Source organism: Epargyreus clarus, unplaced genomic scaffold, assembly GCF_041222505.1.
Source record: "Epargyreus clarus isolate Ecla_fem2 unplaced genomic scaffold, WU_Ecla_fem_2.2 ptg000008l, whole genome shotgun sequence".
Taxonomy (NCBI): Eukaryota; Metazoa; Arthropoda; class Insecta; order Lepidoptera; family Hesperiidae; genus Epargyreus; species Epargyreus clarus.
The window spans coordinates 13,187,219-13,210,067 of record NW_027332216.1 but is presented as its reverse complement, the minus strand read 5'-3'; the positions used below and the strand labels follow the sequence as shown (position 1 = coordinate 13,210,067).

The following is a 22,849-nucleotide window of genomic DNA, read 5'->3' as shown; positions in this document are numbered from 1 at the left end:
TTTATAAGAAATAAACATATAATATAGCATTTTATTCACGTAATTAGAATGAGTCCCTATTGTGATCAATCGTTATTCGGCAATGTGATTAAAATTGTGATTCAAGCTACTTGAGTGTGCTGTGAATTGGTGTATTTCTGTTTTCGGTCAAGAGGCTTTATCTATTTTTTTTAATTTGATTATGAATAAAAAAATGAGAAAAGGACGGGATAACCAAAAAACATTAGGGTTTGTCAATAACTTGAAATATTTGATAGTTTTGGAAACATGTTATATTATAATATTTATTACAGATATATAATAATATAAAACGAATACTCTTTAACCAGCATAAACCGTTTCTTTAACAAATACAATAATCAACATCTTCATGTTTTATTACCTTTCTCTTATAATTAAACATTATTTAGTAGAAAACTTAACAGCTCTAACAGCTTTCTTAGCATTCCTTGTAGCTTCTTCTTTCATTCGATATTTTCTCTCTTTCTCTGCTAAACCAACCACTACATCATGTTGGAGTGCATTCTTCACTGTCGCCTTTGCAAAAAGTTTACTTAAAACATAATCATCGTCACTGAGTTTCTTTTCCTTCTCTTTTTTATGTTTTTTATTTTTTACCTTTTTTACAGCTAATAGATTTTCAAATTCTGATTGTGGACATGGGGAATGTTTTCTTTTTCGGAGTGATCCCATAACGTCTACCATAGATATTTTTTCCTGCTCCCGCTGAATGACCTCTTCATTTGGTGTTAATTTAAAATTTAAACAATCTGTTTCCACATTCTTATTAATAAATTCCACTTTTATATCTTCATTTTTGTGATCATCTTGTACCATCTCTTTTATTTCCTTATTTGCAGGTTGATCTTCCATATTTGATTTCAATTCATTTTCATCATTAACATCAAGTTCTGCAGCATCATCTATTAGTTCCCCTTCTTCAGTTTCTTTGTTTTGACTATTTAATACCTCTCGTATTAAATTTTCTTCATAATCCTTCTTAACATGCTTGTTTATTATATCTATTTCAGAGAGCACATCTTCAAATGGAACATTAGTTACCTTATCATCTAATAAGTTTATTTCTGGATCCTCAGATGGTGCAGGAGGGTTAAGAATTATCTCCCTTCTTTTCTTATATTTCTCACGCGGGTCTTCTTCAGGCTCTTCTATTTTGTTATCAGCATTGTTATCTTTTGATATCTTCTTACTGATTTCTTTGGCCCTTCTTCTCATTGCCTCTAACTTTTTTTTAGAAAATGAAACACTACCACTTAATAGAATTTTATCATCTTTTTTCTTATTATTTAAATTAACTTTAGTATGTTTAAAAAGGGATGCGGTTTCAGTATCTCCATTACAATTCAGTTCATCAAGAGTAAATAAACCTTGTAGAGTACTTGTTGTAAGAACATTCTTTTGATTTGGATCTATTAAAATTTTATTGCTTAAAAAGTTTTTAAAGATTTGCCTCTGATATATTTTTTCTTCAATTGTACCAGCTGAAAGAAGTCGATACACAGTGACATTTCTTTTCTGACCTATCCTCCATGCTCTTTCTTTGGCTTGGTTATCTGTAGCAGGGTTCCAATCGGGATCGTAAATGATCACCCTATCTGCACCTGTCAAGTTAACACCAAGACCACCAACCCTGGTTGTAGAGAGAAAGACCAAATAATCCTGGTTTTCATTAAATGTTTTTATTAAATTTTGTCGTTGGCTTACTGTTACAGAAGAATCCATTTTTAAATACTTATATTCACAATTTTGTAAGTGTTGCTCCAATATACAAATCATTGCTCTAGATTGTGAAAAAACTAATGTTCTATGACCTTGTTTGTGCCAGAGTTTTAGAAGTGAGTGTACTACAGACATTTTTCCAGATCTCTTCCAATGACCAAAATTTTCACTATTAATTTCTTCACATTCCTCTTGAGCTTCATATAGGTACAAATCAGGGTGGTTACAAATTTTTCTCAGTGTTGATAATGCCACTAAAACTCTAGCCCTCAACGGACCCTCATACTTATTATCCTTATCCAGGATGTTGCGAACTATACCACTTGTAAGATATCCCATATACAAATCTCTTTGTTCTTTAGTTAATGCACAGAAAAGAACTTGCTCATTTTTTTCTGGAAGCTTTATGTGTTCTTGAACTTCAGCTTTTGTTCTCCTAAGCATGTATGGAGTTATCATGTTCTTGAGAGCCTTAGCTATTTCAAGCGCCGTAGCTTCCTGAATCTCTGTAGCATTTGCATATCCTCCTTGAGTGATTGGTACTGCAAAATGATCCATAAATGCATTGTAAGTGCCAAGAAGACCTGGTCTTATAAAATCAAATAATGACCAGAGCTCTTGCAGGCTGTTCTGCATAGGTGACCCAGTAATCAGGAGCTTGTGAGGTGTTTGAAACTTTTTGACAACTTTACTGACCTGTGTTTCAGGATTTCGTATTTTGTGTCCCTCATCAAGAATGATGTAGTGCCATTTCTTTGACACCAGATCCTTTGTATACTTTACAATACCAGCATATGAAATTAACAAAATTCCATGAGCAGCATGAATATCTCTTATTAGTTTGTTGTGATTTCCACTGTGTGATCCTGAATGGTGCAGCACTGCCACACGCAATGGAGGGCACCAGTAATGGAAATGTGATACCCATTGATAAATGACTGTCGCTGGTGCCACAATAATAGATGGTCCCAGACCACCCCAGGAGCCACTGTCAACTTTAAGAAGCCCAGCTAGAAATGCAATGATTTGAACAGTTTTTCCCAATCCCATTTCATCACCCACGATCCCACCAGATTGTACTTGGTGTAGCTCCCATAACCACTTTACCCCAGTCCTCTGGTACTTGTATAATTGTTTCCAGATATAATTAGGTACCTGGAGACCATTCTGTAGTTCGTGGCTCTCATCAGGATTTCCATTTTCGTCTAAAACATAATGTATATCAGCAGAGTAATAGTTTTCATCGAACTTTTTTAAAGTTGCCGCCGTTAAACTATTCCGCCAACTTGTGACACGTTCGTTATAGAGTTTAGAATCCCCATCGTCTATAATCTTTTTTAAATTATGTTTCACACGAGAAGATGAAGTCGTTGCAATAGGAAGTCTATCTTCTTCATCAGAGGATGGTAAATATTCCTCATCAGAATCAGGCTCCTTTGGTGCAGATACACTAGGTTGGCTCAGGCAAGCGTCAGAAGATTCGTTTGTAGTACTTTTCATAAAATGTTTGTCTTGTTTCTTCGTTATTCGGTCCGCTGCAGTTATACTTTTTTGCGACACTGTGTTCTTTTTGTTGCAATCTTTTTCGACATTCTTTTGTTTAGCTAATGCGAGTTGGGTTTCAAGATATTTATTTATATCAACCATTTTTTAAAGTAGTTATGGTTCAAATATTTACAATAACATTAATTTGAACATTCTAAATTCAATTTACTGTACAGAACAGAACAAAATGACATTGACAGGAAAGCGAACAACGCGTTTCATGTTTGGTTTGGCACTGACATGTTACGACATGTATTGTTATTAGTTGTATATTTTCAAACATACTGGAAATTAAACCATTTTTATAACATTTTTGCAGGTGAAGGATATTTTTACGTGTATTTATTTATTTGCAATCAATCATCGATGATCCTAAGCCGTAAAGGAATACAAAAAAGTGTAACGTCAATTTGTCAAGTGTCACTGTCAACTGCCAATAGCCAGAATCAAGTTCATGAAGTTGTTTTAGCACGTGTGAATTACTTTATTTGTAGTTAACTTTGTGGTATATTTCGTTTTTATGAAATTCATAAACCTATATAAAATAACACATAACTATCAATACTTCCCTTTGTTAAGAATTCAACCACCAATAGTGCATACATCTGTATAACCTCAAAAGCACCAAAACAGACCAACGTTAAAAAATGTTGAAAACAAAAAGAAAAAACGATAAAGAAGACTTCGGGTCGCCCAAAAAGAAGAAGAAAGTGCAGTTTGATAATACTGATAAAGGTAAGGAAAATGATGAACAGAAGAAACCCGTTACGTTCAAGGAAAAAAAGGAATTTAAAAAGCACGATGCGAAAAGTTCTAAAAACTTGAAAAAAGATGGAGAAAAGACTAAAACCTTCAAGAAAGGACCCGTGGGAGGTAAACCAGGTGCAGCACGGTTCAACAAGGGAAGTGTGAAGGGCAAGCCTCAGTTTTCAAAAGATAAATCTAAGCAAGAAAATGGTGAAAAACCAAAGTGGTCGGAGATGAAAAAGGAGAAGAAAACGTTAAGAATAATGAGGCGTAAAGCTAAGGCGACAGCTGAAGTGTTCGAAATATCACATAAAGCTAAGTTACTCTCTGCTCAAATACAAAGGTAAGTCATGAAAATATGATCATGCTTTAGAATTCCCTATCAGTTTAGTTGTAATGGGATATTATTTGTGACTGTTATCAATTACTTCCAACTTATATTAAAATTGGATGTCTACTTCTGACACTTAAACTAATTTTTACCTAATGTGGCAATGTAATAATGGTAATATTGAGGTTTTTAAAAGATTATTAAAAACTTTTTTACTTGTTAGTCATTTATGGTACTTAGTTGTTTGTTTTATTTTACAGAAAGGTTGTTAAACCAGAATTCAGATCAAATGCCTGTAAAGAATTACACTGTTTACTAAAGGGGCAGTACAAATCAATAGCACTAACTCATGACTTGAGCAGAGTCATACAAGTCCTTTTGAAGAACGGTTCAGAGGACATCAAGAATGAAATATCAGAAGAATTGTTAGACATCATGGTTCAGATGATGCAGTCCAAGTATGCTCATCATGCTGTCAAGCGCATACTGAAGTATGGCACAGATTTCATCCGTCATGAAGTTATAAAGAAGCTATTTGGCCACATTGTGTCCCTAGCCTCACATTCTATAAGTGCTCCAGTCCTCGATTATGCCTATGGCGAGTTTGCTACAAAAAAGGAGAAGTTGCATATGCAACAGGAATTTTATGGTGACATATATAAAAATGTAAGAATTCAATAAATACATACAAGATATCCATGTATAATACATTTGTATGTATTCTTGTATTTTCTTTGTATGTATGCTTGCTGATATTTTACGTATCATTTATAACTAATACATACTTTTACTATGCTATGCCCTGCATATTGTAGTTACAATGTGCTTCCAATAAGCTTGATAACAAAAATAGCAGTTTACTATGTGTATAACATATTTAGTCAAACAGTGACAGTGACCCAATTCATTTATAATGTGTATAAAATTGTTTTGCTTATGTATATCTCTTTACATTTCAGACTAAAGATAATACAGTAACAACATTAAGCGATACATACAAAGAAAGCCCTGAAATGAAAGTTGCTATCTTACAAGCATGTAAAGCAAATGTACAGCGGATTCTGGACAAAAACTTACATGATAGCGAGTGAGATATTTTTGTAGCATTTTTATTGTGCAATATGTAATTGAATAATTGGGGAGGAAATCCATGAAACAATATGGTAGTAGCTTCACAGTTGAACAGTATATAGCTACACAAACATTACAAACGGAATGCCTAGACTACAGTATTAGTACTCAGGAACTGCAATGTGTTGAGTTCAAGACCTCATGTTGAGTTCAATATCATTGAATATCTAATTTTGGATGAATATTATTTTCCAATATTATTGAAATGCATTCAATATCTATTGCATTTCTACTTAAGTTAGTTCCAGATGTCTATAAATTGACTCCTTTAAATTAAGTACTCTTTACCCATTTTTCATATATTTATAGATTAGGATTGGAAACTACCACTTACATTATAACATCTTCTTTCAGACTACTACATTCAGTTCTCTATGACTACATACGGGAGTGCAGTGCTGAAGACAGGACAGAGTTGATTGCAACATTAAGTCCATTGATCGTGCCTCTCAGTAACTCATTGCCGGGCGTCAATGCAGCCAGCATATGTGTCTGGCAGGGCACCAATAAGGACAAAAAAGTGAGATTATTATATATTTGAGAAGTATTTTTAATTAATGATCTCTCAGGCGTGTAGGTTTCCTCATGATGTTTCCCTTTAGCATTAAACAATATCATGCCTATATGTAAAAATAAGATTAGATTTTATTTTGATTTTTAATTTTCTTTTCAGACCATACTAAAAGTGGTGAAAGAGCATGTGGTACCTCTTTGCAAACATAAAACAGGCTATCGTCTACTCCTAGCAATATTTGATTCTGTGGATGACACTGTGCTTGTTAAAAAAGCAATTGTGACAACCATTGCTAACAACTTGAAGGATATTGCTAATGATCATTGGGGCAAAATGGTAAGTAATTTCTCATTTCGATTGAAGAATGAAAATGGATTAATGACCCCAAATGGCAACCTAATTATTAAAACCTACAATTTAATACAGTTTCTAAACATTTTATTAACAGGTTTTACACTGGCTAGTGAAGCCCAAGGACCCAGCGGCGTTTCATCCAAGTTTCGTAAAGTTTCTGGAGGAGGGTTTCAAAAGTGGCACGTCCAAAAAGGACGCAGAATTGCGTGTATCTGAACTGCGGGAAGCAATCTTCCCAGCTGTAAAGAAAGACATTGAAGAAGATCCGGACTTCTGGCTCAGTAACAAGACTACAATGCTCTTAACTGTGGCTGTGTTGTCTATAGGTAAGATTTTTTTAACAGGTGATATGTGTGCAAGATTGTATTGTATATCAGCTTTTTTCAAACATGACATTTTATTGTTGAATAGAATGTAAATCTGCATTGTAAAAAATTACTGTTAAATTTTGGACTTTGAAAGTTTTTATTTAACTCATATGTCTTGTCCTTTATGTTGTAAATTTCAGATTCCTCGAAGGCTATGCTAGATGCTATAGCAAAATCGATTTGTCGTGCTGACTGGGTGGTGAAGCAAGGCGAGAAGGAAGTCCTGGCGGTAGAGGACGCGGGGCTACATATGTGTTTGAACAAACTGGCAAACTTAGATGAGAATGCAGCTGATGGTAACACACTTGGTCGAGCATTAAGTGAGGTGTTAGATGAGGGAACTGTAAGTTGATATATAGAATTTTACCTTATAGATATTATTTAAATGAAAAAGCAAAAGAAAAATAATGAACATTAATTCACATAGTGTTTGTTTCATAAACATCAGATAAATAAATAAAATAGTACTTTTTTTTTGTGTAAAAATGTTACACAAAGAAATGTAATAGGTATAGTCCCCTCTGAAGTTGTTGTGAATAGGTGTAGTCATGCAATTTTCTATGGCAACACGATTCACTTCTATATTCAGAGCAGACCAGCAGTGTTATGCAGATTATAAGTTTTAACTTATGTACTTTTATTTTACAGATCAAATTGTGGCTTGCCACAAATAGAGGATGCTTCTTCTTATTAAAAGTAATTGAAAGCAATAAAGAAGACATAGCAGCTAAACTTCTGAAAATAGTAAAAAATCATAAAAGCTTTCTTAAACAACAGACATCGAAGGGTGCTAAGTTATTACATGGCAAACTCTAATTAAGAAATAAACCCTCATTATTTGAGTTTCTTGTTTTATTATCTAACTACTAAAAAGCTCCTTTAACTTTGTCATCTATATAAAGATTCTGCCATGGACATGATTGACACAAATACATACATAATTAAATATTGTAGAGATATCTACAATGTATATGTTACTGATGGAACCCACAATTGCCTACTTAGTGGATCAGTATGCCTTCTGTGAGGTCCTGACTGGGTAATAGGTAAAAAAATACAAAAACAGGTTTTATATTCCCTTGTATTGTTAGTAAATTGCGCAGCCACATCAAACATATACATAACTTAGTCAAATAAAAATGTAATATTAAGGAACTATTAAGAATCAATTATTTATAAATAAAACTCATATTACTTAAATTCCTATTTACAAAATTATAATTTTATTTATAATCTTAGAATTATCAACCTGTTATCGTCGTTAATAAGAAGCTTGGATATTAACGATATCACATTTTTATAACGTTACATTAAAGTAATAAGTGACTCATTTGATACTACAGTTAAAAACAGATGCGGGTAGGTGAAGTGGGGACGACACCTTGGCGGCGCTCGAATTAACAGAGAGCGACATTCTGGTCGGAGACTTCAGCAAGAGCAGTCGAATAACGGAGATACTTGTGTAGTTATAATACTTCTAATCACTAGTGTGAACTTACTTACGTATAATTGTTATATCGTTACTCTGTACCGTTTATGTGACTATATTATTACATGACTTCAAGACCTACAAGATGAGTTTGATTTCATCAGAAGTGTACAAGAACCAGCTCACAATCATGGACGGCGATTCGTAAGTACGAACATACTTGACACAGGAATAAAAACCGTGAGTTAAAACATTATTATGTCATATGTGAATTCATCTTGGTAGAATAAGTAAAAATGGGGGTAGATAAATGTCGTTGATGTAAGGGAAAACTCATTTGAATTAAGAAAATGGATAGATTGAGACTAGTAATTCAATGAAATGTTAATACCCTCTGAAAATGATATACTTAAATTTTGTGAACAAACTTTACTCTTATCAAATTACTTGTTAACATTGTAAACTGAGGTGTTTACTTCAAAATAAGTGCATTTTCTGTGAAGAAGTGTCTAAAAGTAATTTTGCAAGGCAGTTCTTGTGGTAAATCTGTCCATTTGGTTAAATTCTGTGGTGTAAAAAGTAAATCCTAATTGTTCTAAAGTTACACCTACTTTGAAATATATAGAAATACACGTACTTATGAAAATATTTTAAGGATCTTTAATCTTAAATGTCAGGCTTTATAGATATGGGAACCTAATGGTTGTTAATATAGGCTAATGTACGCCAGAAATTGCATACAGGTTAGATTTGAATTTATTTTTGATAACTTTTAATGTTTCAAACGGGGTTTACGTATATGCGTTTGTTTTTATTGTATGGAAGGGACTATGCGGTAGCAACAAACGCAGTTACAGAGTACAGTATACCTACTTGATATAAGTGACACGTTTATTAAGTTGCAAAATTTTGATTATTCATAATTGTACAGAAATGTATAATATCTACGTGGTACATATTTAACTGCCTGCAAAAAAGTATCACGACCACGGTATTGAGTGGCTGAGTGTACCCAGGAGGGAAATGGTAAATGAGTTTAAGGTTTATTGTTTTTTTTTTTTTTTTTGATATTAATTGACTATATTTAAAAATAAACTTGCATTCACATCTACATTGTTCACATTTTCATTTTATAAATCAATGAAAGTTTCCTTTTGATTTCATATACTTGATACGTAATTGTTATGAAAGAAGCATACGTACGTTGCCAAATTTAGATTTCCATCAATTCTAGGCGAATTCACGCAGTACTGTGTACTACTGTGTTTTGACTCCCATAAAGTATAAATGCACATTAGTTAATGATCTATAAGAAACTGAGAAACTTATGCGCAGCGGTCTTTGGAATATTATATATAAAAATATCTCTCTTATCTCCCATTCTACTTCAGACTGACTCACTTATACATAATATTAAATGTCTGTTTTAAATTTAGTATGCAACGTTTCGTTTTGTATTAATATTTCTTTACATCTCGTAATTTTAAATCTTTAAATTTCAATTTGAATTTGACACATTACACGTCCTTTTGGTTTGAAAATTGGGCACTATCAAATACTGGTAAATGAAGTTTGTACCTTAAACGTTGAGACGCTTAGACTATCGATATTATTAATTATGTGAGCCATTTACGAAATGATAAACGGGATCCACTTTGTATGGGATTGAGAATAAATTATTTTAAGTAAAATAATAATAATAATAATAATAAATTGATGCTTTTATAACTTGAGCTTAGTTCTATTTACAAGTTACAGCAATTAAGTTATTATACGTATTAAGTGAGAAACGGTCACTGAAGCCTACATAAATTTAGATAGTCTCTTGTATACCATATTTAAAATGAGTCTTGCCTGCGACTTTGTTCATGTGGAGTCAGAATATAATTTGAATTGCATTTTTAAAACGAGTCTTGCCTGCGACTTTGTTCATGTGGATTCAAAATATAATTTGAATTGCATTTTTAAAACGAGTCTTGCCTGCGACTTTGTTCATGTGGATTCAAAATATAATTTGAATTATACAATGCCCTCTGTCAAGATCACGGAGTACGTTAGTAATTTGGAATTGTCCATTACCTGGTCATGTAATGTTTTTTAAAAAAAAAAATGTATACTTTTGACATCGACTTCGTAGTTTTGGTTTTAATGCATTTTCAAATATACAAACCGACAGACAATTTTTCTTTTTCAAATATATTCGATGTAAACACGTGAAGATTTCATTCTTATTATATGTATATCATAGCCAAATGAATAATAATGTAATCAAATAAAAGCATAGGTACATTTCGATGGGATTTTCTTATACAATAATTTACTTTTCATATAAATTTCATACGGTTCACAATTGCGTCATGTCTAGGTTTTCTCTATAGAAACATCGAGCATCTCCTTGAGAGTGTTGGTTGTAAATGATACATATTATATTAATATAATCTATATAGATATTACGCACTAATATAATTTTTATTACAAACTATATAAAAGTCGGGTGAAGCCGAGGCGTTTGAAATATATATAATAAATATGAATTGTTCGGTAATAAGGTGTATCATAAGATAGTTTGACTAACTGTTTGTTTGGCTGGCTGGTATAAAATCATGATCAACTTTAATAGACCTTTTTCAGGTCATAGAAATTTTAGGTTGTGATTGATAAGGAGCCACATGTTATGTAAAACAGTTATAGTTTTAAATCTGACGATCGTGATGAGACAAAATTAGAATCGGACAAGATTATTAAAATCATGTCATGTCATAGGTATTTCAAAATTTTTAAATAAATCGGACCGTTCAAAGTAGGTAAAAATCGAATTCAAATATTCTGTTACATACATACAGGTCAAGTTAATAAAAGCGTGGCAAAAATAAAAGCGTGTTTAAAAAAAATCTTTTATCAGTTGTAGACACAAATAAGTATAGTTAAATAATGGCCGGTTTCTGAAGTCATTTTTCTTGGTAGGTAGTTTACGAGTGTGTATTCAATAACACTATCCGTTTGATAACTACCTACGGAAAAAAAAATCCGCTTCCGAGGAACTCAATGTAAGACAAGGTCTGTTTAAACTCCGTTTAGATTAACGGACCATTTTAATGTGTTTATTCTTTCCATAACATTATTTGATTTTTTTTTAAAAAACGACGTTTGCGTAAAGTCTAGCAAATCTTCCTTAGTATAATGCATAACTTTTACAGTAAAATAGCCCAAACTATAACTTCCTTATGGGAATCTTAATTTAAAACTTTTGGTGAAATAAAAAAAAAAAAAAAAAAGTTAAGTAGTTAAGCCATACACAATTGACAAGTATGTCGCTGACGTGAACGCATGGGTCCTTTGCTTTGTTAATTAAATTTTGAAATTCATGTAATAGTATGTATTATTATAACTGAATATAAATTCAATTTAATGTAATGAAATTTCTTTCTGACTTTCAAAAGTGGGTTATGTGGCCCTACTTTGAAAGAAATAATTTGAATTTGTGATAAATAACGTAAAAAAATTGGGTTCATACAACTTATACGTGTTATATTGTGTGAAATTCATGGTTAGTTTACCATTATTTAGTCTTTAACTTTGATATCATTCATTTCAAATATTCACGATATATTATTATTTTGATACTGCTTCATCAGTTGATAAAAGACGTACATTGGAAAGGCAACTATTTGTATAAAATAACATTGTAATAATTAAAAGAAGTACTAAGTAGTAATAAAATAATTTTATAATAGTATTTTGAGTCGCACAGATTCATTTAGTGGCCAACTATAGATCTATCTATCTATCAGTATAACAGTTATTGAACAGGTTGTTGAGCATTCCGAAATGGACTAATAAGATAAACGTCGTTATTCTGATGCGTAACTTTATCGAATCAATAGTTGTTGGAGATTTAACTATTGGACTTAGAATCCAGACATAAGTAAAGTGGGCAGCTAGATGTTGTCATTACTGTAGGTGTAGGAAATTTTTTTTAGTTTGATTTTTATTTATCTGTAGTTAAGATGGATTAGTGCAGATGCCTCGAGCAGTGTAATGTTCGCGGGTGTCTCTTGGTGATGCATATGGTTGGGTGTATGTATGTATGTATGTTGGGTGGATGTATTACATTGAGTGAATATTGCATTTTTAGAGTAAATTTGAGTTGAGCACTGGCCGAATGTTATCGTAAACAAGGTATAAAAACTGCGGTGATACATGACTAGAGTGATCCTATATGAACATCACCTAGTTTAAACCGTGTGTTTTATTATTTAACAATGGTCTAATGCATTCGCTTCAATACCTGTCGCGCATATGACATTTATGTAAAGAGTCCTTATGAACTATGCCTGCAACAGAAATCCGTGGTGAACACTGTTGGGGCAGATTTATAACCTAGGTAATACACAACTAGTGTGATTCTATATGAACATCACCTAGTTTAAGCCTTGGTTCGGATCAACAGTTCGGGCTTTTTACATGCGAGTCGGTATTGCAAGAAAATGCGTAGAGTTTAAGCCATGTTTTTGATAAACAGTTCGGGCCTCTTACGTGCGAGTCGGTATTACAAGAAAATGTGTAACTCTTCTGGACTTAGGCATTAAACAACTGGTTTTCTTTTGCAGCTCTTGTATCAGACCATACACGATCGAGGACGAACGTGTGAGCAGGACGGCCGAATGTTATCGTCGTTAATAAGAAGCTTGGATATTAACGATATCACATTTTTATAACGTTACATTAAAGTAATAAGTGACTCATTTGATACTACAGTTAAAAACAGATGCGGGTAGGTGAAGTGGGGACGACACCTTGGCGGCGCTCGAATTAACAGAGAGCGACATTCTGGTCGGAGACTTCAGCAAGAGCAGTCGAATAACGGAGATACTTGTGTAGTTATAATACTTCTAATCACTAGTGTGAACTTACTTACGTATAATTGTTATATCGTTACTCTGTACCGTTTATGTGACTATATTATTACATGACTTCAAGACCTACAAGATGAGTTTGATTTCAAACCATAAAAAAATACATAATATTAAATAATGTAATTCAGTCATTGATTTTCATCTACCCACAATTTATTTACTGGACTGAAACCTACACTGTCCACTATGGTTAGAGATTTATTTAGCAACTCTTCTTGGATAGCTGCTATAGACCTGAAACAAAATAATAGGAAAAAAATGAGGAAGTTCATTGTGATACTAAATCAAATGTGTATCATTATGTCAGTATACTTTTACTATATTTTACCTGGTAGCATCCAGTATCTCCCAACTTTCGTCTTTTAGTTGCATATACATATTCAAAACTTTCTTCTGAAATTCAAGGACTTCATATCTGAAACAATTATACAGACAAACATAATTACAAGAGGGCATTATAAATCCAAAATTAGCTAATTAATTTGGTCTGATATAAGGGGACATTTTTTACAACTAAAAGTACATATACAAATAAATTAAAAAGTAGAAGTTTACCTTTCACTACCAAAGCCCTTCCTCTGTTCAACCTCTTCTGGGGGCATTGTGAGAAAGAACACCCTATCAGGTTTTGGCAGACCAATGTCAGGTGATTTGCACCAATTCATATCCAAACCTGTAACCAAGTAGTATTGACATTTCTATGATTGACAAAGCATAGATGATACACTTAATATAGAGAAGGCAGGAGAAGGTATTTATAAACATATTCTGACTCATAAAATGGTCATGAAAATTTCCACATAAATGGCACAATCTCTGTATTTTGTTACACATTATGTACCTACACGATCTAAATAAATATTGAACTATAATAAACTTGTATGGAATAATTTATACAATACTACAATAGCTATATACAAATAAAACCCATCAAGCATGTGGGAGCTTCAGTTAAGCAAATTGAACAGTGGTTTAGAAGCCTCAATATCAGAATCTGACTTACATTTAGCTAGTGATTGAAGTATATGATTAAATGCTCCATTACCTTTAGCAGCTGAAAATGCAGCACCTGAATAGCAATATCTGTCAACAATTACACTTATTCCTTTTTTCAGTAATTCTTTTATTGTTTCCACCTTCTCCCAACGATTTGCAGAGAACAAGAGATGTATGGCTTCATCTGGCAAATCTTTCTGTGAAAATAAGAAAATATAGAATTTACACATTTACTACATATTCTTACAGCCTGCTCTCTTCAATAAATAAATGTTCTTTAAAATAGATTTACATGTGTTATGAAATTCTATTATCAAGACAAAACTAGATGGGCTCAAAAAATTTATAAACTCAGCCATGATAGTAATTATCATATGTCAAGTAATAACCTTACTGATTTAATATATAATATATAGCCACTAGCTGACCCGACAAACATTGTGTTGCCATATAAATAACAATATGTTAAGGGTGAACAGCCTTTAACACTTAGGGGTATAAATAGGTAGTAGCCGATTCTCAGACCTACTGAATATGCATATAAAATTTGGTGAAAATTGATAAAGCCATTTCGGAGGAGTATGTTAACTAACATTGTGACACGAGAATTTTATATATAAGATATATGAAGACGGAATTACCTTTGAACATAAATAACTATTAATAACTTTTCCCACTTCTGTAGTCCGGTCTGGAAAGTTGGTATACTCAGCTGGAATTTGTTTCTTATTCAAGTTTTCAACTGAAACATGAACCATTAACAGAAATGGTATAAAATAAAAGTTAGTAAATACTGTGCAAAACAGTATATTTCATCAATCTCTATAACACCCCAAAGATAGTAAAGCTTTCTGTGCGGGACGACGCGAACAGCTGACTCAAGATTCGACGTAATTATAAGTTTGAAATTGTTTACTTAATTTATAGTTAATAATAGTTCATAAGTTGTAATAAATAAAGACTTAATTATTCGTAACACACGATCAGCTGATTAATATTGTATAGTTCAATGGCCGACGCTAAACAGCTGACTCCAACTCGATCAGCTGATCATAGCAGTAAGACGTAGTTACGTAAACAGCTGATAGTTTTTAATGTAATTTATTGATGTTTTTATTATGTTTGAATAGTGTTTTACTTATGTTTTATTGTTAATAGTATATAATAGGATTTAATAGAATAGGGAAAATAGATAATAGTTTAAGTTTTGTAAATGTATTAAAATTAATATTTCGTAATAGTTTATAGGACATAGGTATAGGTGTCAATTATAATAGGTTTTGCAATAGTTTAGGTTTTAATAGAAGTTTAAATAGAAATATGTAAATTCCTAAACAAACTAAATAGATTATTATTATTATTATTGTGAATCCTCGATTCAAGGCCACAGTTTGAACAGGTTCGTACAGGTCCGTACAGGTTTAGACATAGAATAACGGGAAATGGTTGTAATTGGCCAAAAGGCCTATATTCCTGCCTAAACCTGCTTCTAGTTGTGGTACTTGAGTCGGGGATATAAATAGGCCAGATTTTCAAATTTTCATTCAGTACTGGCAATAGACCTATGGAACAAAGGAATAAATGGAACAAGAGTAAAACAAGGAATTTCAATTCTTCCAACCCAGCAATTATAGTAATGTGCCCCTGCACATTTAATGGTCCTTCAAAAGCCGAATATTGAAGAAATTGAAGAATAGTAAGTAATATTATCGTTCCAATTGTCATTTTTGTGTATTAGCAAGAAGAATGCCGATCACACGCTCCGTGGGAAAAGAGCGCCGAGACTCGACGGAAACGAAGCCCTCCTCGTCTGACGCGACCACTGGGACCTCCGCTACGGGCACAACAACAGAAACGTCGGCCACGGGAACCACCGCGACCGACACTACTGGGGGAACCTCCGCTACAGACACGTCCGTCACGACGAAGGGTACAGTAGCGTCAGTGGCCACTGGCACCACGATGGCCAGGCCGGCTGCGACCATTTTCAAGAATCCCGTCGAGCTCACCGCCAGTACTGATTCACCGACAGTAATACAGAAGCCTTCAGAAGCACATAGTCAGCATGGTTCCCGCGCTCCGAGTCGACGCGCCGGATCCACGCGTTCAAGGTCAAAGGCTTACAAGGTAGCCAAGGCCAAAGAAGAACTTATACGTCTGCAAGTGGAACTTGCAACAGCACGCCTCGCCGTTATAGAAGCAGAAGACGACGATGACGACGTCTCCGAGTACTCAAAAACAGAAGCCGACACCAGGGTCGACGAATGGTTGGAACAGCAAGCGCAACCGAGGCTAGCCATAGCCGACGAGCCGCACCTACCTCTCCGCGAAATAGAAGCCATCACGGAAGAGACAAGGCCGGTTCAACAGAATAATAGTACAGCGCACCATACCCAACCAGATCCGCGAGTACATACAACGGCGGGAGCTCAAGCACCGGCGGGAGTCCACGCGCAGCCAGACTTCTCTCAACTTACGTCAGCGATAACACAGGCCATCAAAGCTAGCCAGCGGTCCTCAAAGTTTGTTGAATTACCGACTTTTAACGGTAATTATCAGGACTGGCTACCTTTTAGAGCAGCATATATGGAAACAGAAGAGTCTTTTTCAATAGTAGAAAATATTAATAGGTTAAGAAGACATCTAATAGGAAGAGCTAAGGAAGCAGTTGAAAGCTTATTGATCACCAACGCGCACCCATCCGATGTTATGAAGACCTTGGAAATGAGATTCGGTAGATCGGAGATGATAGCAATGGCCGAAATAGACACATTGAGAACACTGCCGCGCCTCTGCGAGTCGCCTAGGGATATTTGCGTGTTCTCTACTAAGGTTACAAACGCCGTGTCTACACTTCGGGCATTGAAATGCGTCTACTATCTCTACAATCCGGAGGTATCTAAGGTAATGGTGGACAAGCTTACTCCTACTTTACGTTACAGATATTACGACTTTGCTGCAACACAACCGAAAGAAGAGCCTGACTTATTGAAGTTTGAAAAATTTATGAAGAGAGAAGCTGAGCTGTGCGGACCCTATGCACTCCCCGAACAGATGGCACCGCCGATGTATAGTAATAGACGTCCTCAGAAGACACATACAGTATTAGAAAAGCAGTCTACAGTTATACAGAAATGCCCCGTATGTGAAGAAACAGGTCACATCGCGACGGACTGCAAACAGTTTAAAGAAGCAAACGAAAGCACAAGATGGGATATAGCAAAGAAGAAACGACTATGCTTTCGGTGTCTACGCTTCAGAAACAAGACTCACAACTGCCGAACGAAGCCGTGTGGTATTAATAGTTGTAAGTATTTTCATAACAGGTTACTACACTTCAACAGAACAGAAAAGGCAGAAACAGAAGATAGGTCAACAGAGGTCATCAACTCCGCATGGACTACAGCCAGACCTACAAAGAAGCAAACTTTTTTGAAAATAATCCCGGTGCAGGCAACAGGTCCCAAGAATACGGTCAACACTTACGCGTTATTGGACGATGGATCTACAGTTACGCTGATAGACGACAGCCTTGCCTACGAAATAGGGGCAAAGGGACCCATCGACCCATTACGTATAGAAGCAATCAACGAGTTGAAAACAGCTGAAACGAAGTCAAGAAGAGTTAGCATCACACTCAACGGGTTGAACAATCACACAGCAAGCATTCAAGCGAGAACTATCAAGAACCTGCACGTATCGCCGCAGGAAATAGCAAGACAACAGATTGAAGAATGTGAACACTTGCGAGATCTTAGCGACGTACTTTCCTATGAAGATGCGAAGCCTACCATACTCATCGGTCAAGACAACTGGCATCTCCTTCTAGCATCAAGAGTGAGAAGGGGAAAGAAGAACCAACCGGTAGCGTCTCTCACGCCACTTGGGTGGGTACTTCACGGAAGCCACAACCGAATTATTGGACGTACCGCTAATTTCGTGTCACACATTACAGAAGCGCCGCAGGAAGATAAGCTTGAAGATCTCATGAAGCATTACTTCGCAATGGACTCGCTATGCATCAACCCAAAGAAGCCACAGTCGGACCCTGAAGAGCAAGCCTTACGTATCTTACAGAAAAATACAACCCAAACAGAAGAAGGAAGATACGAAACCGCTCTACTATGGAAAAAAGAAGAGGTCGACTTGCCTAACAACTACGACAACTCGTTGACACGTCTTATGCACATAGAAAAGAAGCTTGACCGTAATTCTCAATTAAAACAGAAGTATACAGAACAGATGGACGCGCTTATCAAGAAAGGATACGCCGAGCCTGCACCGAGGACGAAGACTCCCAATAGAACTTGGTATTTACCGCACTTCGCGGTAGTGAACCCAATGAAGCCAGATAAACTCCGAGTGGTACACGACGCCGCAGCGAAGACTAAGGGTGTCGCACTCAACGACTTGCTGTTGAAAGGTCCAGATCTACTGCAATCACTTCCAGGGGTCGTGATGAAGTTCCGACAGCATATGGTTGCAGTAACAGCTGACATTAAGGAAATGTTCATGCAAGTGAAGTTGAGAACAGAAGACAGAGACGCTCTTAGGTACCTGTGGCGAGGGAACCGTCGTGACGATCAACCACCCGAGGAGTATAGAATGACATCACTCATCTTCGGAGCTTCAAGTTCGCCGTCAACAGCAATATTCGTCAAGAACTTGAACGCTAAGAAGTATGAAGAGACCGAGCCAGAAGCAGCCTCCGCCATTATAGAGAAGCATTACGTCGACGACTACCTGGACAGCTTTAGAAGCCTCGAAGAAGCCATACGCATCACTTCAAGCGTGCGTGATATACATAGAAGAGCTTGCTTCGAGTTGAAACAATGGAAGTCCAACACGCCCGCGCTACTACGAGCACTAGGGGAACAGGAGTCGTCACAGGACATAGAACTCTATAAGGCGGGAGAGCAGCTGGAACGTGTGTTAGGAATCGTATGGAAACCGGATACAGACGAACTTACCTTCAACCTCAATTTAACGCGTGTGCCTCGTGAACTTATAGATGGGAAAACACCGACGAAGAGAGAAGCCCTACGTATAGTTATGTCGCTTTTTGATCCGTTAGGCTTTGCTTCACCAGTTACTATAAGAGCTAAGCAGATTTTACAGGAACTCTGGCGGCGTGGGACATCGTGGGACGAGAAAATAGAAGATCACATAGCGGAACAGTGGCGCGACTGGATGGTACATTTGAGAAGCCTCTCGAATATAGCAATACCAAGAAGATACCTACAGTACAGCGACGCTACATCCCTTCAGCTCCACGTGTTCACCGACGCCAGCGAGTCAGCCTACGCAGCGGTATTGTATTGGAGAGCAACGGCACCCAACGGCGACGTCAGCACATCACTAATTATGTCCAAGGCCAAGGTGGCACCTTTAAAGTTAACATCTATACCTAGGTTAGAGCTACAAGCAGCAGTGATGGGAACTCGCCTCGCCGACGCCGTCGTTAAAGAACATCAACGAAAGCCGGACTCAAGAACGTTCTGGACGGACAGCCGCACAGTACTCTCATGGATCAAGGCTGGTTCGCGCTCTTACAAGTCGTATGTGGCACATCGCATAGCGGCTATAGAAGAAGGTACAAAGGTAAGTGAGTGGCGCTGGGTGCCAACGAAGTCCAACGTGGCGGACGATGCCACAAGAAATGTCCCAATAGGGTTCAATAAGAACCACAGGTGGTATAGGGGACCGGACTTCCTACACGAGGATTCGAGCACCTGGCCAATAGAAAATTCTGCGTCGTATCCATCAGAACCTACAGGTGAAGAAAGAACACACAACCTAGTAACAGAACGAGGTCTGAAGCTGGCTGAAGGTCTACCGGAGATGTCTAGATTTTCAAATTGGGATAGATTACGTTTCACTACAGCAAGGGTTTTACAGTTTATACAGCTTTGCAGGACGTCTAAACAGCGGGTCAATTACAAGAGGACTAGACGAAACGCTCAAGCGGACCCCGACTGGCGACGTCAAAAGAAGACACCGGTGGCTCCACAGATGCCGCATGAAAACTCAAGCACCGCCGTACCCGAGAACCGGAGACCTACCATCGTGTCGCTTGGCACATCACAAGCGACCTTTCACATACACAGGAGTCGACTACTTCGGGCCGCTTACAGTAACAGTCGGGCGTACCAATCAGAAGAGGTATGTAGCTATCTTCACCTGTCTAACCACACGTGCTATTCATCTAGAAGTTACAGCATCGCTCACCACCGACTCTGCGGTGATGGCGCTCCGGCGGATGATGGCGCGCCGTGGACGTCCGGCGCAAATATGGTCGGACAACGGCACCAACCTGAGGGGCGCTGACAAGGAACTACGGCAGGCGATCAACGCAGCTACAGCGGAGGAGGCTGCTAAGAAGATCATCTCGTGGCGATTCATCCCACCTGGCGCGCCCTTCATGGGAGGCGCGTGGGAAAGGCTCGTGCGCTCCGTGAAAACTGCACTGCAAGCAACGCTTCACGAACGACATCCAGCAGAAGAAGTCCTCACGACGCTCCTGGCAGAGGTGGAATATACAGTGAACAGCCGACCTCTCACCCACGTGTCAGTGAGCGCCGAGGACCCAGAAGCGCTTACACCGAACCATTTCCTACTCGGCGGGAACGGAAGAGTATCGACCCCGGGAGAGTTCAACGACCGCGACACCATATGCAAAAACAGCTGGCGTGCCGCGCAGAGATTAACCGACATATTCTGGACAAGATGGCTTCGAGAGTACCTTCCTGAGCTTCAACACCGGCGGGAGCCCCACGGAAGAGGGGCAACAGTGAAGATCGGCGACTTAGTACAAATATTGGACAGTAACCTACCTAGGAACATATGGGTTCGAGGTCGGGTCATCGCAACATTTCCGGGTCCAGACAACATAGTAAGAACAGTCGACGTGGCAACCAAGGGAGGAGTCCTACGCCGGCCAGTGAGGAAGCTGGTAGTGCTGCCTATAGAAGACGTCGCCCCAGCACCGACAGAAGATGCAACACAGCTGCACGGCGGGAGAAATGTGCGGGACGACGCGAACAGCTGACTCAAGATTCGACGTAATTATAAGTTTGAAATTGTTTACTTAATTTATAGTTAATAATAGTTCATAAGTTGTAATAAATAAAGACTTAATTATTCGTAACACACGATCAGCTGATTAATATTGTATAGTTCAATGGCCGACGCTAAACAGCTGACTCCAACTCGATCAGCTGATCATAGCAGTAAGACGTAGTTACGTAAACAGCTGATAGTTTTTAATGTAATTTATTGATGTTTTTATTATGTTTGAATAGTGTTTTACTTATGTTTTATTGTTAATAGTATATAATAGGATTTAATAGAATAGGGAAAATAGATAATAGTTTAAGTTTTGTAAATGTATTAAAATTAATATTTCGTAATAGTTTATAGGACATAGGTATAGCTGTCAATTATAATAGGTTTTGCAATAGTTTAGGTTTTAATAGAAGTTTAAATAGAAATATGTAAATTCCTAAACAAACTAAATAGATTATTATTATTATTATTGTGAATCCTCGATTCAAGGCCACAGTTTGAACAGGTTCGTACAGGTCCGTACAGGTTTAGACATAGAATAACGGGAAATGGTTGTAATTGGCCAAAAGGCCTATATTCCTGCCTAAACCTGCTTCTAGTTGTGGTACTTGAGTCGGGGATATAAATAGGCCAGATTTTCAAATTTTCATTCAGTACTGGCAATAGACCTATGGAACAAAGGAATAAATGGAACAAGAGTAAAACAAGGAATTTCAATTCTTCCAACCCAGCAATTATAGTAATGTGCCCCTGCACACTTTCTTGGGTTGGAAAAAATAAAAGTTTTGAACACTGTATGCTTCAACTTTATCAGTACTAAAACAATAGAGTAGGAGTTAGAAGGACGTCAGTAAGGCAGTCCTCAATCAAAGTCAAGAAGAACTTGTATATTTATTAATGTAGATTGGTTGTAGATGGTCATGGGCTGATTGAAAATGCTCATAAGCTGCAACAACCACTAACATCTACAACTCGTCTACAAGTAGATGATCTAAATTGACACAACCTTCAAAGGTTTCATTGACCATTTTCCAACTGTAAAATGTATAATGTAACATAAATTACTAATCTTTGATTGGTAAACTTACCTAGTTTTCTGCATTGTGTCGATTTTCCGGTTCTATCTACGCCTTCGATTACAATTAAAGCGCCTCTTTTCACAGTCATAATAAAATTTTAATGAAAGTATTTTAAATGCTTTAGTACAAAACCAAAATCAATTGTATGATGAGATGACGAAATACGCTCTGATACTGTCAAGGCGATGGACAATATCCGTACGGTACCTGTAATAATAATTTTAAATATTTGCAAAGAAATAAAATCAAAAATAAACAGTATCAATACTTTAACGTTGAATAAAATCAAGCTCGTTAGTGCTAAATAAAACTGCATGAACTGCATCTGACATCTGACAAGTTAAGAATTTAGCGGGAAAAAAACAGACTGAACAGACAGAAACATTTTTTTAAACATGTGCCGTTCCATTTGATCCTTTCAGTTTAATTTCAATTAAGGTACAAATAATTTCCATGATATAATTCAAATTGCAATAAACGAAAAAATAATGTATTTAAATTACAAATGAAGTAAGTTTTATAATTGAAATTATTCCGTGAATGGAACCCAAACATTTATCCCACTAGCCTCGTGGTATTGTGTAATTTGTTCTAGTTGATAAAGTTTATTAATTTTCTAATAGCAATTTCACAT

The 22,849-nt window shown here is 36.5% G+C and overlaps 3 protein-coding genes across 3 annotated transcripts; 1 reads left to right on the top strand and 2 right to left on the bottom strand.

The window, feature by feature from the left end:
- Positions 1-361: 361 nt before the first annotated feature.
- Positions 362-3,507, bottom strand: LOC140744499 (DNA excision repair protein ERCC-6). Its single transcript, XM_073076113.1, has one exon. The coding sequence runs from the start codon at positions 3,385-3,387 to the stop codon at positions 403-405; it is 2,985 nt and encodes a 994-aa protein (XP_072932214.1). The 5' UTR covers positions 3,388-3,507; the 3' UTR covers positions 362-402.
- A 190-nt stretch (positions 3,508-3,697) lies between these two features.
- peng (Pumilio and CPL domain-containing protein penguin) lies at positions 3,698-7,572 on the top strand. The gene is made up of 8 exons (XM_073076110.1): positions 3,698-4,375; positions 4,624-5,029; positions 5,323-5,450; positions 5,849-6,014; positions 6,168-6,344; positions 6,457-6,688; positions 6,871-7,073; positions 7,379-7,572. Exons 1-8 carry the CDS (start codon positions 3,933-3,935, stop codon positions 7,544-7,546), a joined length of 1,923 nt encoding a protein of 640 aa, XP_072932211.1. The 5' UTR covers positions 3,698-3,932; the 3' UTR covers positions 7,547-7,572.
- Positions 7,573-7,793: 221 nt separating this feature from the next.
- LOC140744498 (uncharacterized) lies at positions 7,794-22,546 on the bottom strand. The gene is made up of 7 exons (XM_073076112.1): positions 22,225-22,546; positions 14,713-14,813; positions 14,121-14,268; positions 13,631-13,748; positions 13,404-13,490; positions 13,167-13,309; positions 7,794-7,979 (listed from the first exon to the last, which is right to left on the bottom strand). The coding sequence occupies exons 1-6, from the start codon at positions 22,301-22,303 to the stop codon at positions 13,204-13,206; spliced, it is 639 nt and encodes a 212-aa protein (XP_072932213.1). The 5' UTR covers positions 22,304-22,546; the 3' UTR covers positions 7,794-7,979; positions 13,167-13,203.
- Between the last annotated feature and the right edge of the window lie 303 nt (positions 22,547-22,849).

Bases quoted from the DNA above. Each gene is read 5' to 3' on its own strand.
- LOC140744499 (XM_073076113.1), bottom strand. From the start codon at position 3,387: ATGGTTGATATAAATAAATATCTTGAAACCCAACTCGCATTAGCTAAA.
- peng (XM_073076110.1), top strand. From the start codon at position 3,933: ATGTTGAAAACAAAAAGAAAAAACGATAAAGAAGACTTCGGGTCGCCC. The intron at 5,030-5,322 runs GTAAGAATTCAA...TTTACATTTCAG, and splicing joins ATGGTGACATATATAAAAAT to ACTAAAGATAATACAGTAAC. The intron at 7,074-7,378 runs GTAAGTTGATAT...TTTATTTTACAG, and splicing joins AGGTGTTAGATGAGGGAACT to ATCAAATTGTGGCTTGCCAC.
- LOC140744498 (XM_073076112.1), bottom strand. From the start codon at position 22,303: ATGACTGTGAAAAGAGGCGCTTTAATTGTAATCGAAGGCGTAGATAGA. The intron at 13,749-14,120 runs GTAATGGAGCAT...ACTTGGTTACAG, and splicing joins TGCATTTTCAGCTGCTAAAG to GTTTGGATATGAATTGGTGC. The intron at 13,491-13,630 runs GTAAACTTCTAC...TAATTGTTTCAG, and splicing joins AAGGGCTTTGGTAGTGAAAG to ATATGAAGTCCTTGAATTTC.